The 18,450-nt window shown below is 37.3% G+C and overlaps 1 protein-coding gene across 1 annotated transcript in view; it reads right to left on the bottom strand.

Moving 5' to 3' along the window:
* Positions 1–2,611: 2,611 nt before the first annotated feature.
* Positions 2,612–18,450, bottom strand: part of LOC129751158 (basic-leucine zipper transcription factor A-like) — a 71,593-nt gene continuing 55,754 nt past the window's right edge. Inside the window, exons 2-3 of the mRNA XM_055746502.1 lie at positions 4,675–4,964; positions 2,612–4,614 (exon numbers count right to left, since the gene is read on the bottom strand). Of these exons, the coding sequence (XP_055602477.1) occupies positions 2,982–4,614; positions 4,675–4,964 (1,923 nt within the window). The 3' untranslated portion in view covers positions 2,612–2,981. The remainder of the gene's footprint in view (positions 4,615–4,674; positions 4,965–18,450) is intronic.

Below are 18,450 nucleotides of genomic sequence, written 5' to 3'. Positions count from 1 at the left end.
TCGGCAGGTTCATACCAAGCGTCATAGTGGAACTAAGGATCGGAAACTGCATTGCAAGGTTTTAAGAACGATCAAGGCAAATCCAGGGTAGTCGGACTATAACATCGCCAAAGAATTCAATGCCGACCGGTGCATCGTCAGAAGGATTCGTCTGCGCGAAGGAATATGATCTTATCGGGCCAGTAAGCAACCATACCGGACATTGAAGAAGAATGTAGAAGCCAAAGGATGGGCCCGGGAGTTATGCAATAAGGTTCTAACGAAGTACGACGAATGCATCCTCATGGATGACGAAACGTACGTGAAGATGGATTTTGGGCGGCTTCCTGGCCAAAAATTTTACAAAGCCACTGGTCGGGGTGATATCCCCGCCAAGTTTAAATTCATTTTTGCGGATAAGTTTGCAAGAAAGTGTTTGATCTAGCAAGGTATTTGCAGCTGTGAACGAAAAACCCCGGTTTTTGTGAACAACAAACCATGGACTCCGAAATGGACCTGAAAAACGTTTTTTTTTCTGTACATTAGATCTCACAAAGGACCAGTTAAATTTTCGCCGGATTTGGCAAGCTGCCACTACACAAAAAGGTATTATAGTGGTATCGAGACAACGGGGTGGATTTTGTCGAAAAGGACATCAACCAACCCAACTGCCCCCAATTCCACTCTATCGAAAAATTTTTGGGTAATTGTTCAGCAGAAGATGAAGAAGAATGGTAGAACGACTCGGGATGCAACAGAGATGAAGAGATGCTGGAACAAAATGGCCGCTGAGGTCAGCGAATAGGGTGTCCAAACTATGATGAGTGGTACTCGACGAAAAGTTCGAAATTTCATCCAAATAACATTTATAATATTTTTCCTTTGAAGTGCAATAAACACCCTACATTTTGAGTACAAAACATTTTTATTTCGTTTTGCATTTAAAAAACCTGAACACCCCTCATTTTGAAGGTGTTTGTGTGTGTGTAGAATGTTGCTCCTATTTTGATTTTGGAATTCACTCTTCAGTTGTCAAAATGCCGTCCAAGGAAGAAGAGCAGCGTATCAAAATTTTGCTCACGCATCGCGAAAATCCGAGCTACTCGCACGCAAAGCTGGTAAAATCGCTAAAGGTTTGCAAATCAACCGTTGAAAATGTAATTAAAGTGTTTGGCGAACGATTGTCGACAGCCAGGAAGTCCGGATCGGGGGGAAATCGAAAACCGGAAGCCGCTGAGACGACAAAGAGAGTTTTCGGTAGTTTCAAGCGAAACCCTAACAACCTCTCTTTCCGAGATGCCGCAAATAAGCTGGGTGTATCGTCTACAACCGTGCATCGAGCCAAGAAACGAGCAGGACTATCGACTTACAAGAAGGTAGTGACTCCAAATCGCGATGATAAACAAAATACGACGGCCAAAGCGCGATCCCGGAGGCTGGACACGACGATGCTGACGAAGTTTGACTGCGTGGTAATGGACGACGAAACCTACGTCAAAGCCGACTACAAGCAGCTTCCGGGACAGGAGTTTTATACGGCAAAAGGAAGGGAAAGGTAGCAGATATTATCAAGCACATGAAACTGTCAAAGTTCGCGAAGAAATATCTGGTTTGGCAAGCCATCTGTACCTGTGGCTTGAAAAGCAGCATTTTCATAGCTTCCGGGACTGTCAACCAAGAAATTTACGTGAAAGAGTGTTTGAATAAACGTCTACTGCCTTTCCTGAAGATACACGGTTTTTCCGTACTGTTTTGGCCGGATTTGGCATCTTGCCATTACGGTAAAAAGGCCATGGAGTGGTACGCCGCCAACAACGTGCAGATGTTTCCCAAGGACAAGAACCCTCCCAACACGCCAGAGCTCCGCCTAATTGAGAAATACTGGGCTATTGTCAAGCGAAACCTGAAGAAGAACAAAAAAACTGCTAAGGACGAGCAGCAGTTCAAGGCAAACTGGCTTTCTGGGGCAAAGAAGGTGGACAAGGTGGCTGTACAAAATCTGATGGCAGGGGTGAGGCGTAAGGTCCGGCAATTCGGATTTGGAAAAGCGGAAGCCTAACTGAATATTTTTCCTGAATTTTATACTAATTAAACTTGAAAAAGAAATTTAATTTGATTTTTTAAATAAACGATTTCACCGATTTACACGCGTTTCCCCTTGACCAAATTTTGACCGTATCACCCTTTAGATGAAATCGGGGACAGACAATATCGGTGCCTGACAAAACCGGCTTTTCACTGGAAAGTAGTATGTATCATTTTAAAATTTTTTCGTATTTAGAAAAACTCTGCAGTCTTAAAAGTTTCCTTTTTGGTCAAAACGATGTACAGAACTTTTGAAATGAAAAAAGTTGTATCCAGAGAATTTTCCAGAAAGCTCCATACATTGAAATTTCATTAGCTTTGCGTGAGAGCAAAATATTCAAGAAAAATAAAAAAATCGCCGAAAAAAATTCCGCGTTTATCAATACAAAATTTCAAATCAAAATCCGGATACTTAAATATCATTTTAAAAATCTGCAAAAAGAGTAATTCGATCTCATTTCTCTCAATTAATTTAAAAATTTACTATTTTTTTGAATATTTTTATTATTTTCTTTAAATTTTATCGCTGAATACAGCTTTTAGGTCATATAAAATAGTTGCCTCCATAGTTGCCGAGCGTAACAAGTGAATGCTGTGATTTTTTTTTCTAAGATTGAAAATCCAACAGGATTTTTTTTTTCTTTTTTGGGAAACTTTAACAAAACATGATTTAGGTGTCGGACATGAAATAAACCAACTGAAAGTTATGGCGGCTGCTAGTTTCTAGTATAGACTAATCGATTAAAACTATGTACTTGTAAGGGATTCCTAATAATTTAAATAAAAAGAAAAGCTAACATACATACATGTATAACAAATATTTGGAAACACTACGTACAAAACGCTACTCGCTTTGGGTAGCTAATCACCATTTGTTGAGCTTGAAAACCATTTGTGGTTGACGCTAGAAAGGGTTCCTAAGCACTAGATACGACTCCTTGGGCCGTAGTTGTAAGTGTTGCCGCGCTTCCATTGCTAGGCTTCTTCTTCATTCGATGTACTACTTTGTTGACCTTTTTGAACTGCTCCTCGGTGAAGGGAGCATCCCGTTTGCTGGAGGAGGACTTAGAGGTTCCACCGTTTCGACCGTTGTTGGCGGCCGCTGACCTAGTGGCGTGTGATCGTCGATGCTGGTGGGCGTGATAGTTATAGAGGGTTTTCGATTTCTGGGTAATCGCCACTACTGATTCGGTGTTGTATTGATGGGGATCGGTTTCCGGTTCAGGGGTTACACTACCGTGGCCGTGCAAATCATTGACCGCCTCCGGGGTAGCTTGCTCAACGAAGGACTTCTCCTGGAAGAATGAGGCCTGAGATGGGTACACTTCTTGGTAGATGTATTTGTGTTGGGCGTTGGAGTTGTCTTGTTCTTCCGGTGCAGACGCCTGTTGGGGTTGAGCTTGTGCAACGATGGCGTATTCGGGATGATCGTAGGAGGCTTCCTGGTGAAGTTGAGCACTGGTATCGTGAGTTTTGTAGATAACTTGGGTATGCTTATGGCTTGGGTAGTTCTCGACCAGTTTTGGCTCTGGTAGATATTCTTCGGGTTCTTGGGTTACAGGTTTATGCGCGGCGTGGTATTGAGCAAAGTTGGGGTATTTGGGGGGTTGTTCGTAGTGTTGTTCCTGGTGAGTGTTCTGCTCTGGCACAGGTGTGACGAAATTGATAACTGGCTTCTGATAAGTGTATTCTGTTTGATGTTGCTCTTCGGGTGCTGATTGAGGAACTTGATGTACGTATTGGTATTCTACGTGATGTTGCTGTTGTTGTTGCTGATGCTGCTGCTGCTGTTGATGAGCAGCTTCGACATTGTGATGGTATGTTTGTGTTTCGTATTGATAGGCTTGTTGCTCGTGTTCCGGGGCTGCCTGGTAAGCAATGTGAGTCGGAGTCAAAACAGGTTTTCTGTAGGTAGGTTGAGTTGGTCGTCTTTTGTAGGAGTTGTAATAATGTCCATGAGTAGGAACGAACGTACTGTGAGTGTTTTTGTAGGTCTGGATATAGGATTGCTGTGTGGCATAAGGGTCAGGTTGGCTGTATTTTGTAGGCGGTGCCTGGTGCTGATGTTGTTGTTGTAAATGTTGGTAACGTTGGTGATAGCGTTGTTGTTGCTGTTGAAGTATCGCATGCTGCTGTTGTTGGATTGCATGTTGCTGCTGTTGAAACTCTTGATCTTGAATTTCTTTGTACAGTTGAGCAGCTCGAACTTCCAAGTACTGCTGTAGGAGAGCCTGCAAATGTTGGGCGTACTTCGCTGGTCCCGGAATCTTGAGGACAATCACTGGACTTTCATCTTGTTGGTGCTGTTGCTGATAATACTGTTGCTGGTGTGTTTGCTGGTAATGTCTCGTCGGGTAAATCTGATAAACTTCCTCAATCGGTTTCAGCTCGTAGCTATGGGAAGGTTGGATCTCCACTTCTGTGACCATGTCATCGGCTTCGCTCATCGCCCCTCTCAGAGAGTTGCCATGTTGAGTGTACGGGTATATCATGTATTTCGGTTTGGAAAAATGAAACCCAGTCTCGGGTATGTTACTGTAGTGACCATACCTAAAAAATAAAAACAAATCTATTACATTCGTTCAAAACTTTAAAAAAACCTAACATTACCCCAGTTCACCGTCAATGTTTCGCTTAGGGCTCTTTGAATCTCCGGAACTGTTGCTTCGCTGCACCTTGATACGAATTTTGTTCCCGTGCTCATTGAACTGTCGGTCCAATTCCTTGATGAAGTCTAGATCGGATGCCGGAAGACCGGAAAATTCCTCAATAATTGATTTGGGGCTTTTCGTTGGTTTCGCGGAAGAAGCCTTCTTGGTGGGTCGTTTATCTGGCTTCTTTTTGATATCCTGAGGAGCTCCTGCTATCCCCAACAGTAGCACGGGTGATAGCAGTGCGATCTGGAAACAGATAATTAATAATAATATGAAATCAGGATTATTGGGAACAATTTCTATTGCCTTTTGAATGCCTTCACAAAAAAACAAGCTATGCTTCAAAAACTGAGACGACGTTTTATGAGGCTTTATGAGAAACGAACATTCGATGAAATTTGGTAAGAAGCGTTCTTTTATGGCAAACTAAAAAAAATCGAGCAAAATCTTCGCAAAAATTTTCGCAGCTATCATTCAATGTCATCACATATATATGTACAGTATAAAGCAATTTCGGTTTGATTATTTGTGTGTTTTTAAGTGGGATTGTTTGTCCCCAATAGGCTCAGCCGTCTTGAAACCTGATGAGAAGAAATTCAGCTCTGGATCTCATTTTGAGCAGGAATATTTAGTATGTGTAAAGGGGGAATACAGAAACCGGTATTTTTTTTTTACCAAATTCTTAACATGCAGAGCATGATAATCGGTGCGGTATTTATTATGCTGAGTGACTGTAGGTACTTAATATGCGAAGTAACAATTGTCTATGTGTTCTATAAGTTCCACTGCACAATATGCAGATATAATCGGTGCTTGATAGTAAACTCACTTCAATATACTTAAAAATTACAAAAACTTATCAAACCTAATGCCCTGGGTTCGTCTTTGTACGGAGGTATCGAAAATTATCACATTTTCAATCGTGATGTTAAATATTATAAAAACATAAGATATCAAAGAAAGAAAAGAACATAAGCCGTAAATATAATGAATTTTCGAAAAAGATACAACGGCTCAACAACGGGACATGAACCCGCAATTTCCGCTTCAGTACAACGGCGCGTTAGCCAACAACACCATCATGAACATGACGAATCATATGCTAGCATGCGTACATTTCGAGCTGCATCTGTCGACTGCTGGATCTTCTATCAATACACTAAATGTGTGTCTCGCATGTTTTCTTTGTCCACTATTGATCTCTCTGTTGTTTCTCTATCATCAACCGTCGACTCGGAATCAGAGATGCCAATGTGCCTGATTTTTTGGGGATTGCTTGATTTTTCGCGAATGTTCCGTTACTCACGTTGCCTGATTTTACCTGATTTTTGTTTCACTAGTTCCCTGATTTTTGATAAAAAATGTTGGCAACCCTGCTCGGGATTTTAGACCGAGGGATTACAATAGCGAGAGAATTTTCTCCGTTTGAAATGGTAATGACCAAAATTCCACAAATGCTTCACAAATTGCTACAATTTGCAGTAGTTCGCACATTTTCTCTCTCTTTGAGCACTGGTTGCTCTCATTTTAACTCAAACCTTCTCATTTACCCGCACAAATTGTCACAAATTATCACAATTTTAATCATTGGCCGCACAACTTGTGTGATCATTTACGTATCTTCTCCCTTATCTCAATCTCCCGTTTTAGACGAGCGCGCAAATGGTCGATTGTTTCGGACTTGCCGCTACTTACGGTCAACCAAGGACAAACACCAATGTTTATTTTTTTTTTCTTTTTGGTAAGAATTTAACCCCAGTTCATTCTTTCTAGTTTTTTTACTATTCCTCGAAATTCACAGATTTAGTTAGAGCCTTCAAATAGTTTGCAAAACAATATTAAAAATCAGAATTAGGTCAGGTTCCAAGAACAAACAACTTTATTTTTTATTGTATGAAAAATGTCAGCCTCTAGGATCAGGACTACATTCTATGATCGATCAGATTTCATCTACTAAACCAAAAATTCCATAGAATTAAAAAGCTTGTTCAACCCGTAAACTAACATTTGGAAGACATTGCACAGTTCATTTGGTTGATTTGGCAGGATCGGGATCAAAATTCGAGATCCATTATGAGGGTCGGCATAAGTATCAAGATTAGAATCGGGATCTAGAATAAGAATCTGGGAAAAGGTTGCAACATTTGATTCGATATGACAATCCAGAGTCTGAGCTTGGACCTTGATAAGGAGTCGGGATCAAAATGCGGAATCACGATTCAGGATCAGTATCATGATCCGAAATCAGAGTCCAAAATCAGCCTTCGAGATCAGTATCCGATAAAATAAGGCGAGAACAGATTTCAAGATCCAGGATTCAGGGTCAAGGGTTCAGAACTCGAAATCAGGACTCGGGATCCAAGAACATAGTGTAAGATCAGAATGCGCGATCCACGTTAAAAGTCCACCATCAGAATTCAGGAACAGCATAAGGAACATTAGGGATAGGTTCAGGATAAAGATAACGAACAGATATCCAAGATAAGGAATTGGGCCCAGAAGGATAAGCTTCAAGGTCAACGATCAGGGTTCAGAATCACGATCTGGGATCATGATCAGGATCCCTTATCCAGTATCAGGAATCAGAATTTCTAGCGTAACATTTCATAAGGGCGAAACTAGCAGTTAGCTCGAAACGAGAAAAACGCGTTTGAAAATTCGGAACACCTATTCAAATCCTATTTAAAAAATCGACCACTTTTTGTTCAACAAAATCAAAAAATGTGCATTATATTCACTTATTGTTCGATAGTTATCAAGAACTTTAACTTTATTCACTTAATTTCAAAGATTTTCGAGTTTCGCCCTTTTATTGTTTTCGTTTTAAGTTACGCCTGCAAGTTTCGCCCAATTGATCGGCTGTTTTTTTGTTTTGAAGTTTCGCCCATTCGTCCTACACACTCACACTGTCAACTCAGTTACGCCTATTGGCCCTACACGAATAGAAAGATTCACTCCATTTTGAATAGGCGTAACTTCACGTTCCAACGAAAATGCATCAACAGGAAGTTTCGCCCAATTGAATTTTATCAATTTTTTGAAAGTTTTAAGTGATTTTAAGAAGAAACCGCGTTTGATAGGTAAAGTGCAACCACGTGCATCCGGAATGACCGTTAACTCGATTTGTTTACATTTGGCAGTTTCGCCCTTTTTAAATGTTACGCTAGATTTGGAAATATGAACTAGGATCAGGATCTGGTCTGAAATCAAGATCAAGGTTCAGTATTATCGGTATGAAAAAAAGATAGGCACAGGGAGCACAGATTTCGAAGGCTGCTGCTACGAACAAAATTGTTTTGATTTGGCCTCCGCTAGGAAGACGGATTTCCACAGGGAGCAGAGATTTTAAAGGCTGCTGCTACGAACAAAATTGTTGCTGATTCAGTCACTGGAAAAAGACGGAATGTCTTTGAAATCGCAGATTTTTAAGGCAGCTGCTGCTGATTGTTTGTTTTGGTTTGATTTTCCGGTGTGAAAAGACGGAAATGGCTAAAGGAGCGCAGATTTCTAAGGCTGCTGCTGCTGATTGGTTGTTATGATTTGGCTTTCCGGTGGATAAAGACGGAATTGCTTTAGAAGCGCAGATCTGTTGCGACTGATTGTTTGCTATGATTTGACCATCAGGTGGAAAAAGACGGAATTGTGTTAGAAAGTGCAGATTTTTAAGGCTGCTTTTGCTGATTGTTTGCTTTGATTTGGCCTTCCGGTGGAAAAAGATGGAATTGGCTTTGGAAAGGCAGATTTTTAAGGCTGCTTTTGCTGATTGTTTGTTTCGATTTGGCCTTTCGGTGAAAAAAGACGAAATGGATTTGGAAGCGCAGATTTTCAGGCAAACTAAACTTTTAAAGTTTAACTAAATTATGATTCCGACAGCGTAACCATATGCTTAGTCTTGCACACGAAGGACATCCTGGGCAATCGAGTATGAAAATTTTAAAAGCTGCTGCTACGAACAAAATTGTTTTGATTTGGCCTCCGGTAGGAAGACGGATTTCTACAGGGAGCAGAGATTTTAAAGGCTGCTGCTACGAACAGAATTGTTGCTGATTCGGTCACTGGAAAAGAAGGAATGTCTTTGAAAGCGCAGATGTTTAAGGCAGCTGCTGCTGATTGTTTGTTTTGGTTTGGTTTTCCAGTGTGAAAAGACGGAAATGGCTAAAGGAGCGCAGATTTCTAAGGCTGCTGCTGCTAAAGACGGAATGGCTGTAGAAGCGCAGATCTTTAGGACTGTTGCGAAGATTGTTTACTATGATTTAGCCAGCTGGTGAAAAAAGACGGGATTGGCTTAGAAAGTGCATATGTTTAAGGCTACGTTTGCTGATTGTTTGCTTTGATTTGGCCTTCCGGTGGAAAAAGATGGAATTGGCTTTGGAAGCGCAGATTTTTAAGACTGCTTTTGCTGATTGTCTGCATCGATTTGGCCTTCCGGTGAAAAAAAGACGGAATGGATTAGGAAGCGCAGATTTTCAGGCAAACTAAACTTTTAAAGTCTTGTCGTGTTATCCAAATTCCTGGTCATCCTGAACCAATGCATCGTCGGCCTTTACCTAACAAACCATGGGTAGATATCGCTCTCGATTATCTAGGGCCAATGTTTACAGATGGATATACCTGGTTGTTGTCGATGATTACAGCCTTTATGTTGAAATCGCAATCAGGATCCGGGATCAGAAATGATCGCAATCCAAAACTGGGGTCCAATATAAGGATCAAAAACCAGGATCCAGAATCAGTATTCGAGAACATCATCGAGGATTGTTATCACGATTGGAGTCAGAATCAGTAAACGAATCGTGATCAGAGTCAGGTTCCACACCCACAGATCAGATTCTTCTCCATTCATGACATCCTTTAGATATTGAAAAGTTTATTTATTTTAATTTTATTTTCTTCTTTTAGGAAAAAAGAAAATCTAGTTTCACTTCAATTGGCACTTATTGGCATTGAAATTTGGCAACCTCTTCTTTGGGTGCTGATTAATTTCTGGTATAGAGTCTTGATGTATTGAATCAATGTCGGGATTAGTTTTAGGATCAGTATAGAAATCAGATCAGGTACCACGTTCTGGAATATAATCAGGATAAGCATCTTAAACCTAAACCTGATGCATTTTATATTTTAAATTGTTTTTGTAGTGTATTGACGAAAGTTGAAGGGATAAACTTGAAGTAGTTTTTATACAACTTATATGAGATTTAGATTTAGATTTATTGATTAGATCCTAGGCTTCAGCCCTTTATGGTATTCTATAATATAAATGACACTTAATAATTACAGTAATTGTTAATTTGTATAAGAGCACTGCACAATTCTACTTTTGATTTGTTCTCTGGACATACTTGTTTGAATAATATTCAAATTCAAAAGCGTATTTCAAGAACTTCTTCTGAACCCTCTCTAGTCTGTTGTTGTGTATGTTGTAGTACGGTCGCCACACAATGCCGGCATATTCAATGACGGTCCTAACTAATCCAGTGTAGATAGAGACAATCATGTAGGGATTATCCAGCTCATGACAGATTCTACTAACCATTCCGAACATAGAATTTGCCTTTGCTACAACTTTTTCGATGTGTTTTGAAAAACTCCGCGTCCAACTCCACTCCTAAGTCTTTTACTGAGCTTTGCCGAGCAATGATGAAATCGTTTTCTAAGCGGTATTCATAAGTGAATTGATCTATAGGCCGAATATACTGCAACACTCTGTTTTGCAGAGTCACGCAATCCTTCGGGTGACGAATAGGCAAAAACATTTTTAAATCATCGGCATAAACCAGCGCGAACACATCAGTCAGCACTTCAGGAAATTCGTTCATAACAGCGATGAAAAGAAGGGGTCCCAAGTGACTCCCTTGTGGAACACCACTGACCGAGGAAGTACTAGATCTCACGTTCTTCAGTTTGACGTATTGCGTTCTTTCGATCAGGTACGAACTTGAACGATATAATGGAATGCAATTCTACGACAACAATCTCTTTACAATTCCTTAAATTTTTTGATAAGAATTTTTCAATTAAAATGGGAGTCGTCGGGGGTATCGCGAAACTTCGATAGAAGTTTTAAGTTAGGTGATTAATTTTAATCAGTACAATAATAATTGTACTGAAGTTCAATATAGTGTTGAAAAAAAAAGCATTAAAGATGCAGAAATAATATTCTCTATTATCGACTCAGACTAGCATTCGAAGCTTCTCTTCGCTTCCCGAGAGAAAGCTCAGAACTGAAAATGATTGCTCGAATTTTGTTAGCTTGCATTGAAAAGCTTTCATACATGTACCTACATGATGTAAAGAAAACTTCGCCATCGTAGAGCTTTCCGGTGCTCCTTCTCTGTGCGATCAATTCGATGTTTTATGTTCATTTTGCGTTGCTCTGCTTGTAAAAAGTAAAGAAGTAGCGTTAATTTGACAAATTGTACAGAGCTTTTCTTTTAATACTCTATATAAATTTAGTGGTTAACTGAGAGTTCAATTTATTTCATTTGTGACAAATATCTTATGGTTGGTAATATGTACTTTGTTTAATACCAAGTTTCAGTGAAAATCGAGGTATAATGACAAACCAATATATTGTTTTTTGATATAAGACAATTATGAACGTCTTTTAAGTGTCACACGTCAGACGTGCGATAGTTTTTCTTAATGTGCTGTTGTGTTTCCAAATTATCCAACAAGACGAATTATTTAGTTTGAAGAAGCTTCGCATCAAAATTGAAGGACAGTTACTCGTTCGTCGCGAATTCATTCATTCATTCAATTTTTTGTTGATGTTATTGCACATACTATATGACACGCCCTATTATATCGGCTAATTAGCTCGTTCGGACCTCCAGCTGAAGAAGCTTAGTGGGGATGTCAGTTTTTAACGCGCTGCCCTGGTCTATCAAACGCCAAAAGACCGTGAAATGAAGCCGGTAAGTGCGAGATGCTGCTGCTGCTGTTGCTACAATTCGAACTCGAGCGACTTCAATCAACTGGTTCAAGGTTGTGAGAAGTGCGTTTGCTTGGGTTGCCTCAATGTTGCGTTATTGAGCGTTGCTGTTTTCTTGTAATTGCAATTACCATAATGCGACCACCGTTCGAGGAAAGGAAGAGGTTAGATTTTATTTTAATTATTTAAAAGAATTTTTAATGGCGTCTTTAACACATAGATTGCTATCTTTAAGACGATCTATGTATAATGCATTTGAGTTCGATTTATAAACCTATCGCCAAGAAGAAATATCAGCTAACTCTTTTTCCCTATGAATAAATTGAGTAAACACAATGTAGTTGGTAGCTCAAAATTAAGACATTATCGAAAAGATGCGGCCTTTTGCATCCATGGAATTTATTTCTTCAGCGTTCTGCTCATTTATAACCTTTAACGGATAATTTTTAATATGATATTTGAATCATGCTCTTGCGCATTTTCACACATTCTCTCTTCTTACTCCTCGATAAACATAAATACTTTTCAACTTAACAACTCGTTCCATTTGTAATATTTCTATCCAGCAGTTACCTAATCTACAAACATTTATCCCATAACCGCATCATCCCACTGACACTTTTCTCACTTGAACCCCAGGGGCCAAACGCGGTCGAATTGAGCCTCTCGAGAGTCATCGAAAAATATATATAAAAAAAGTTGAAAATAAAAATACCAATAATGCATGTGCTTCCATCCAATGCAACCGGCAGCGGCAGAGTTCGATTAGCCCGATACGATAAGTGGCAGAAGCAAGCTGTTCATGTATCTACTGTACACACACATTTTAGACGGGCGCGGATTCGGTTGTTGGTTACATCTTCACTGTGCTCCTCTTCAACAGCTCCAATAGCAAACAACGCAAGCTAACGTAACTCCAGTTTTCCAGCTTATCGAAAAGTTGATCTCTCAGGGCGTAATTTTTACCGCCGTATTTAAATCTGTAAACTACCCGGTTACAAGCAGTTCCATTGGAAGCTCGGTTGAATTACGAGCTGGAGAGTAACTTATGTTATGTTTAAATTTTTATAAGGTTTAATTAATGCGCTCATCAATGCAAGTGTTTATTTATTTCAGTAACAATCAACTACATAATCCTTATTTGTTTTATGCTTGTTAATTCGAAAAGGCCCATATCTTTAGGGTTTCAGGAATCAGACTCATGTCTTGGTACATTAGACTGAGTCGATTTGAGGTCTTTTTGAATTTCTCAAACCCTGGGGTCTTAAAAGCTTCGTTTTGGTCCAAAGCTCATCCATGATTTTTTGCAGAATTTTTAAGAAACTTTTACATGAGTAAATTTGAACTTTTAGGTTTGTATGGGAAAATTGAATATTTTGTACTGAAAATTCATCATCATTTTTGTTTCTTCTGTGGAACCGAGCCTGCTAATGGTTTTTGTGCCAATTTATAAATTCCCTCAAGGAAATTTCCCGCTGAACAATCATAACTTCGTATCTTTTTAGACAAAAAAGTGATTAGCTGTTTAACAGGTGTATGTCTTTTGGCATTGATAAATAAGAAATTTAATTGACAGCACTGCTGGGTGCCTAGCGAAGTATTGCAAGACCACTTTTCATGCCATACTTCGTGGGGCACAAGCAGTGGTGTCAATTGAATTCATGGTTTATCAATCCAACAAGACATACACCTGTTAAACAGCTAATAACTTTTTTGTCTAAAAAGATACGAAGTTATGATATTCAACAAAGTTGTTCAGCGGAAAATTTTCTTGAGGGAATTTATAAATTGGTACAAATGCCATTAGCAGGCTCGGTTCCACAGAAGAAACAAAAATGATGTTGATTTTTCAGTGCAAAATATTCAATTTTCCCATACAAACCTAAAAGTTCAAATTTACTCATGTAAACGTTACTTAAAAATTCTGCAAAAAATTATGGATGAGTTTTGGGCCAAAATGAAGCTTTTAAGACCCCAGGGTTTGAGAAATTCAAAAATGACCCCAAATCGACTCAGTCTATTGGTACATTTACAATAAGTTACTGAGAACTAGTTTAGCATTTTTCAAACGTAAAAGGAAGATATAAGGTGGAGATTTAAGCCGATCATACTTATATACAGGCGCGGTCCTATGGAGGGGGGGGGGGTGATCGGGGTGATCACCCCCCCCCCCCCCCCAAGCGGCAAAAAACCGTTACAAAATACCCGTAAATGCTTGAACTTCTATAAAAACTTTGAACTTCCCCTAGTAGATGTGCCTTTGAATTTTCGAAAAATTTTCACTCCGTGGGGGTGTTTAATCAACGAAAAAGTTTGTTTATCACTTAAAGGCTCAAGATTGAAGAAAAGTCGGTTTATCAAACTCAAGCAGCTGTAGCTCGCAATGCTCTGGACCGAATTCTACCAATCAACTTCTGTTGAATTACCTTTACCATTTTGTTTCTTTTTTTTGCGGTCAGATAGAAGAAAACAAAAAAAAATTACTCAAACTATATACATATTTACGGAATCATAAGATTGGTAATTCCCTTTAATTTTAGAAAAACTACTATAATGTTTAATGGATTTACAGATCTTGGTATCTGATAAGTGAAAAAATACCCTTGGCTTTAAGTGTTAAATTGCCTTATTAGTAAGAAATTTATATTGTAGTCAACTTCTCCATTGGAGTGATCAGTTTTCCAGTAGGCGCTTAAGACACGTGTGACTTTAATTGACAGTCTTGGGTACCTTCTAATCTTTCTCTTTGACACCAATATTTCACAAAATAAATTCAATCGTAATATACAACATGTTGATACCGCATGAAATCCATTTTTAAGAATGATTTGGCAACGGAAAGTTCCTCATTAGGATTTTTCTTTGTAGTTCAAAATATCTTAAAAACCGAAGGAATCTGGACAAAATGTTACAATAAAACTTAACTTCAAGAATAAAAAGCTAAGACGAATCTGAAATTCAAATATTTATAAATTAGAACTTCCAATTCTGTATTTTGTCTTTTATTTACAGTTGGTTTATTGACAATTTTAAATTTTTACAAAGTTATGTATAACACATTCCAAATTCCAATGCAGTACTATTCTCACTTGCGTTTATAAGGAATTCATTGAGATTGCAAAATAACAATTGAGTTTTTGAATCACAGTAAAGATTCTCTTGCATAAATTCATCTCTCCCTCGATTTCACATCATTCAAATATGAATCATGAAACTTAAAACTAACCTATATAAAGAAATTTCGAAAAAAGATACTACCAAACAGAAACTGAATATGAAAATTTTAAATGTTAACAGTTAGAGTGTAAGTTTTTAAAACCTTTTAAAGATTTCTAAATTCAAGTTTACCCTTTATTTCTTGATTTTTTATTTTTCCTTAAAAATCATTCTAAACAGTTGGAAATGATGAGTACATCAAGAAAAAAAAATTGAAATAAAATACGATTTTTCCCTTCTCCTCACATTAATTGTTGCAAATTTGTTACTTTATGGAACGAAGTCCCCTATGAGTTTTTAGAGACAAAAAGGAATATAAACTATTTATAAAAGCTTTTTTAGGGGTACTGAATGCAAATTTCTATTTTTTTCTTCTGCTTTGTTTTCCGGTATAACTTTTGAAAATACAATGTTAAAATTCATTGAAAAAAATTGTGCACTTTTAAGCAAAAGTGTACAGTATCAAAAAGATTTAGAAAAAAAGGTTCTAACTTAATGATCAAGTGTGCTGAGAATGTGAGTAATTTCCCGTGACTTCTGAACGAGAAAATTGTAGAATAAAAAAAATGTTAAATTTATTTTCTTCAAATCGTTGTTTTTAGGAACAAAATCTGTATTTTTTTGGGAATTTGCCACTAAGTGACATTCTTCCCTAGAATCTGCATCGTTGAAAAAGTAAATGATAATTCATAAATTCAAAATAATTATTTGTTGTTTATGTTGGTCAGTTGTTACATCAGTTATCATTGATCGATTTGACTCTAAACTAATTAGTTTTCTGACAAAAAATCTGACAAAAGAAATCGAGTTAAGAACGCGTACATTTTCCAAAATTATTTTTTTTTTTATTAAAACTTTCCCTATATCAGTCGAGGCAACAAGAAAATTCATCAAGCTAACATTCGAAAGAACTTTTTGTGACTTTTGACTTATACTGCTGGATTTCAAGATTTACACCAATTATATTGCCGAACTGCTTTCAGCTCATTCACATAACTATTTTGGAATTTTAAGTCTAAATCTAGTTTAAGGTTTTATACTCTACATCTGAAAGTTTGGCAATTTCAATTGCAATTGATAAATACTCTTCACTAAATTAACCCTTAATGGCTTTATTCCATGTTTTTTTTTATTATAATTCAATATCATTTCAAAAGTTTCGGTACAGTTAAAATTAAAAATTTTATATTACATATAAACTGAAATTCAAGAGCAAACCAATTAAAATTATGTTCCAGATGCTTCATTCTGCAGTATCTGATTTTGATAATCTTATTTCAACTAAATTTATAATTGGAGTGTTGTTTTTTTTATATTGAGAATTTGAAAAATCAAAACCTCAATTTTGAACGAAGATTGTGTTTCCACATTGAAAATAATATAACAAAATTTCCAAATCACTATTTAGTAAATTACTCCAATGAAAAATTTTATCACCGTTAATCAATTCAAAATTCATAGTAATAATTAACTAAAACTTATCTCAAAACTATACTTCTTGTTTGGCCTAGCACTAACTTTCAGAAGCTCAACAATGTGTGTATAATTTTCATTTGTAAAATGACATTTATAACAAGAAATTCTTTAAAGATCTTTGATTGTGACAATTTCAAACTACCAGATATACAAATTATGACAATTTTCATTTTATTTACATTTTTTGGCAGTGAATATTATAGATTTGCTGATTGTTCTATAAATATTGAAAAAGTTAGTTAAAAGATTTCATTATTCTTCTCTTATTTCATATTTTTCGAAATACATCTGATTTTATTCAGTAAAATTGAAGTGGGGGAGGAGGAGCAATGTGCAGCTTACATTGTACTCATTTGAAAGTGGCAACCTTCGCTACACCCCCCCCCCCTCTACCACCCTTCCCTTCTTTTCGCTCTTTCAAAATGATCGTTCGTTCACCAGATATTCATTCCTTCATATTGACTGAATTTTGAAATTTTGGAAAATCACCCCCCCCAAGAGCCAACTCTAGGACCGCCCCTGCTTATATAGCCCAACTCTACCACAGCTAACACACATTTCTCACTAGAACGTTGGATAACGTTCCTCCGGCCCAGAGGAGACTAAAAAATTGTACCTGGCGACCACATGACCTTGAGCCAAACATAAAAAAAAATAAAAAAATACTTCCAGCAATATCAACTCTCTCTACCGCTGTTCCGCATCAAAGAGTTCATGCTGAGGCATGAGATGGGAAAATATACACCCATAGAAGAGGTTGCAAAAATCCAAAACCTTTTCAGCAAATCTCTGTGTCTAAATGTGCTGAAAAATGTAGGGGAGAGACGGGCTATATGCGCATATTAAGGAAAGCACTAATTTTCTCCCATATTCCAATAGATAGGAGTCTAAAAACTATATACACGGACATCTGTTTTATATACGTTAGAACAATTTTTCTGTTAAAATCTCTTACAGTTTTTGGGAAAATAATTTTATAATAAAAGAAGTCAAAATAGCCGATTTCCGAAACTGGCGGGTTAAATGCGCATATTTATATTTTTAGCTGTATTTCATTAAAACTTGCAATATTTTGATATTATTTAATTGAAAATGGTAGAAACGGATGTTAAGCATACGTCAAGGCTGAAATTTTGGTGAAATTTTTTACATCACTAGTTCTTTTGCATGAAATATAGTTAAGTTTATTATAGGGTCATATTTCATGGTAATATTTTGTTCATATCGTATTTTTATCGGATCAGTATGAAGTTTATTTTTTTTTGCTGTAAGATCGTGACTTGAGCGTAGATTCAATGTTTAAATGATAAAAAGTAAAAAAATTAAAGACTAATCCATTTTTCTTGATATAGGCATTTTACCTGCCTTGATATGGGCATTCAGAACCTGTTTCTTATTCCAATATCTTATCATTTACAACTTTGTCAAAACCTTCAATTTGTTGAATTTCCGATTTCCAGATGAATAAGAAAGAAAAACCGTTAAAATTTTTGTTCACAGAATCTGTACGCACGATAATTAAAGTTCAATATATTACAACAAAACTGACACGAATGCCATAAAGATGGTAAAACGACTATAATCGAAACAAAAAAAAAACTGACAAAAATCTTGTTTGAATTTTTAAAATTTTTCGACATTATATAACAATTTAATTTTTTCATGCCATGTTTTAAAAACGTATTACCCTCAAACTGCACTGATCAGATATGACGAATCTCCAGCCATATCGTCAATCGGCTGTATTTAGGAACACTTCCCCCTACTGTACCAATGATGATATGATTGGAAAAACACTGCTGGCTTAAAGACTCGAGCTGCCAAGCTAAGTGATGCATTACCACTACATTCAAGCGAAACAAGAAAAACGTTATATGGGATTTCCATCCCGATAATTCATAAAAAAAGGTGCGTATCGAACTCACTGCAACATCTCACTCGACTTGTCAGTCCGACATCTTACCCAGTGCACTATCTGAGTCGGTTAGCAAACGAAAGTTTATTGTCATATATAGTCGTTCTACCACCGCCAATTACCAAAAAAAAAAAAATCGGATCGTCTGCCATCTGCCGTTTGGCCGGATTTTCTTTTTTCTATAATGGGAAAGG

This window comes from Uranotaenia lowii, chromosome 3 (assembly GCF_029784155.1).
Source record: "Uranotaenia lowii strain MFRU-FL chromosome 3, ASM2978415v1, whole genome shotgun sequence".
Taxonomy (NCBI): domain Eukaryota; kingdom Metazoa; phylum Arthropoda; class Insecta; order Diptera; family Culicidae; genus Uranotaenia; species Uranotaenia lowii.
This window is presented reverse-complemented; position numbering and strand designations above follow the sequence as displayed.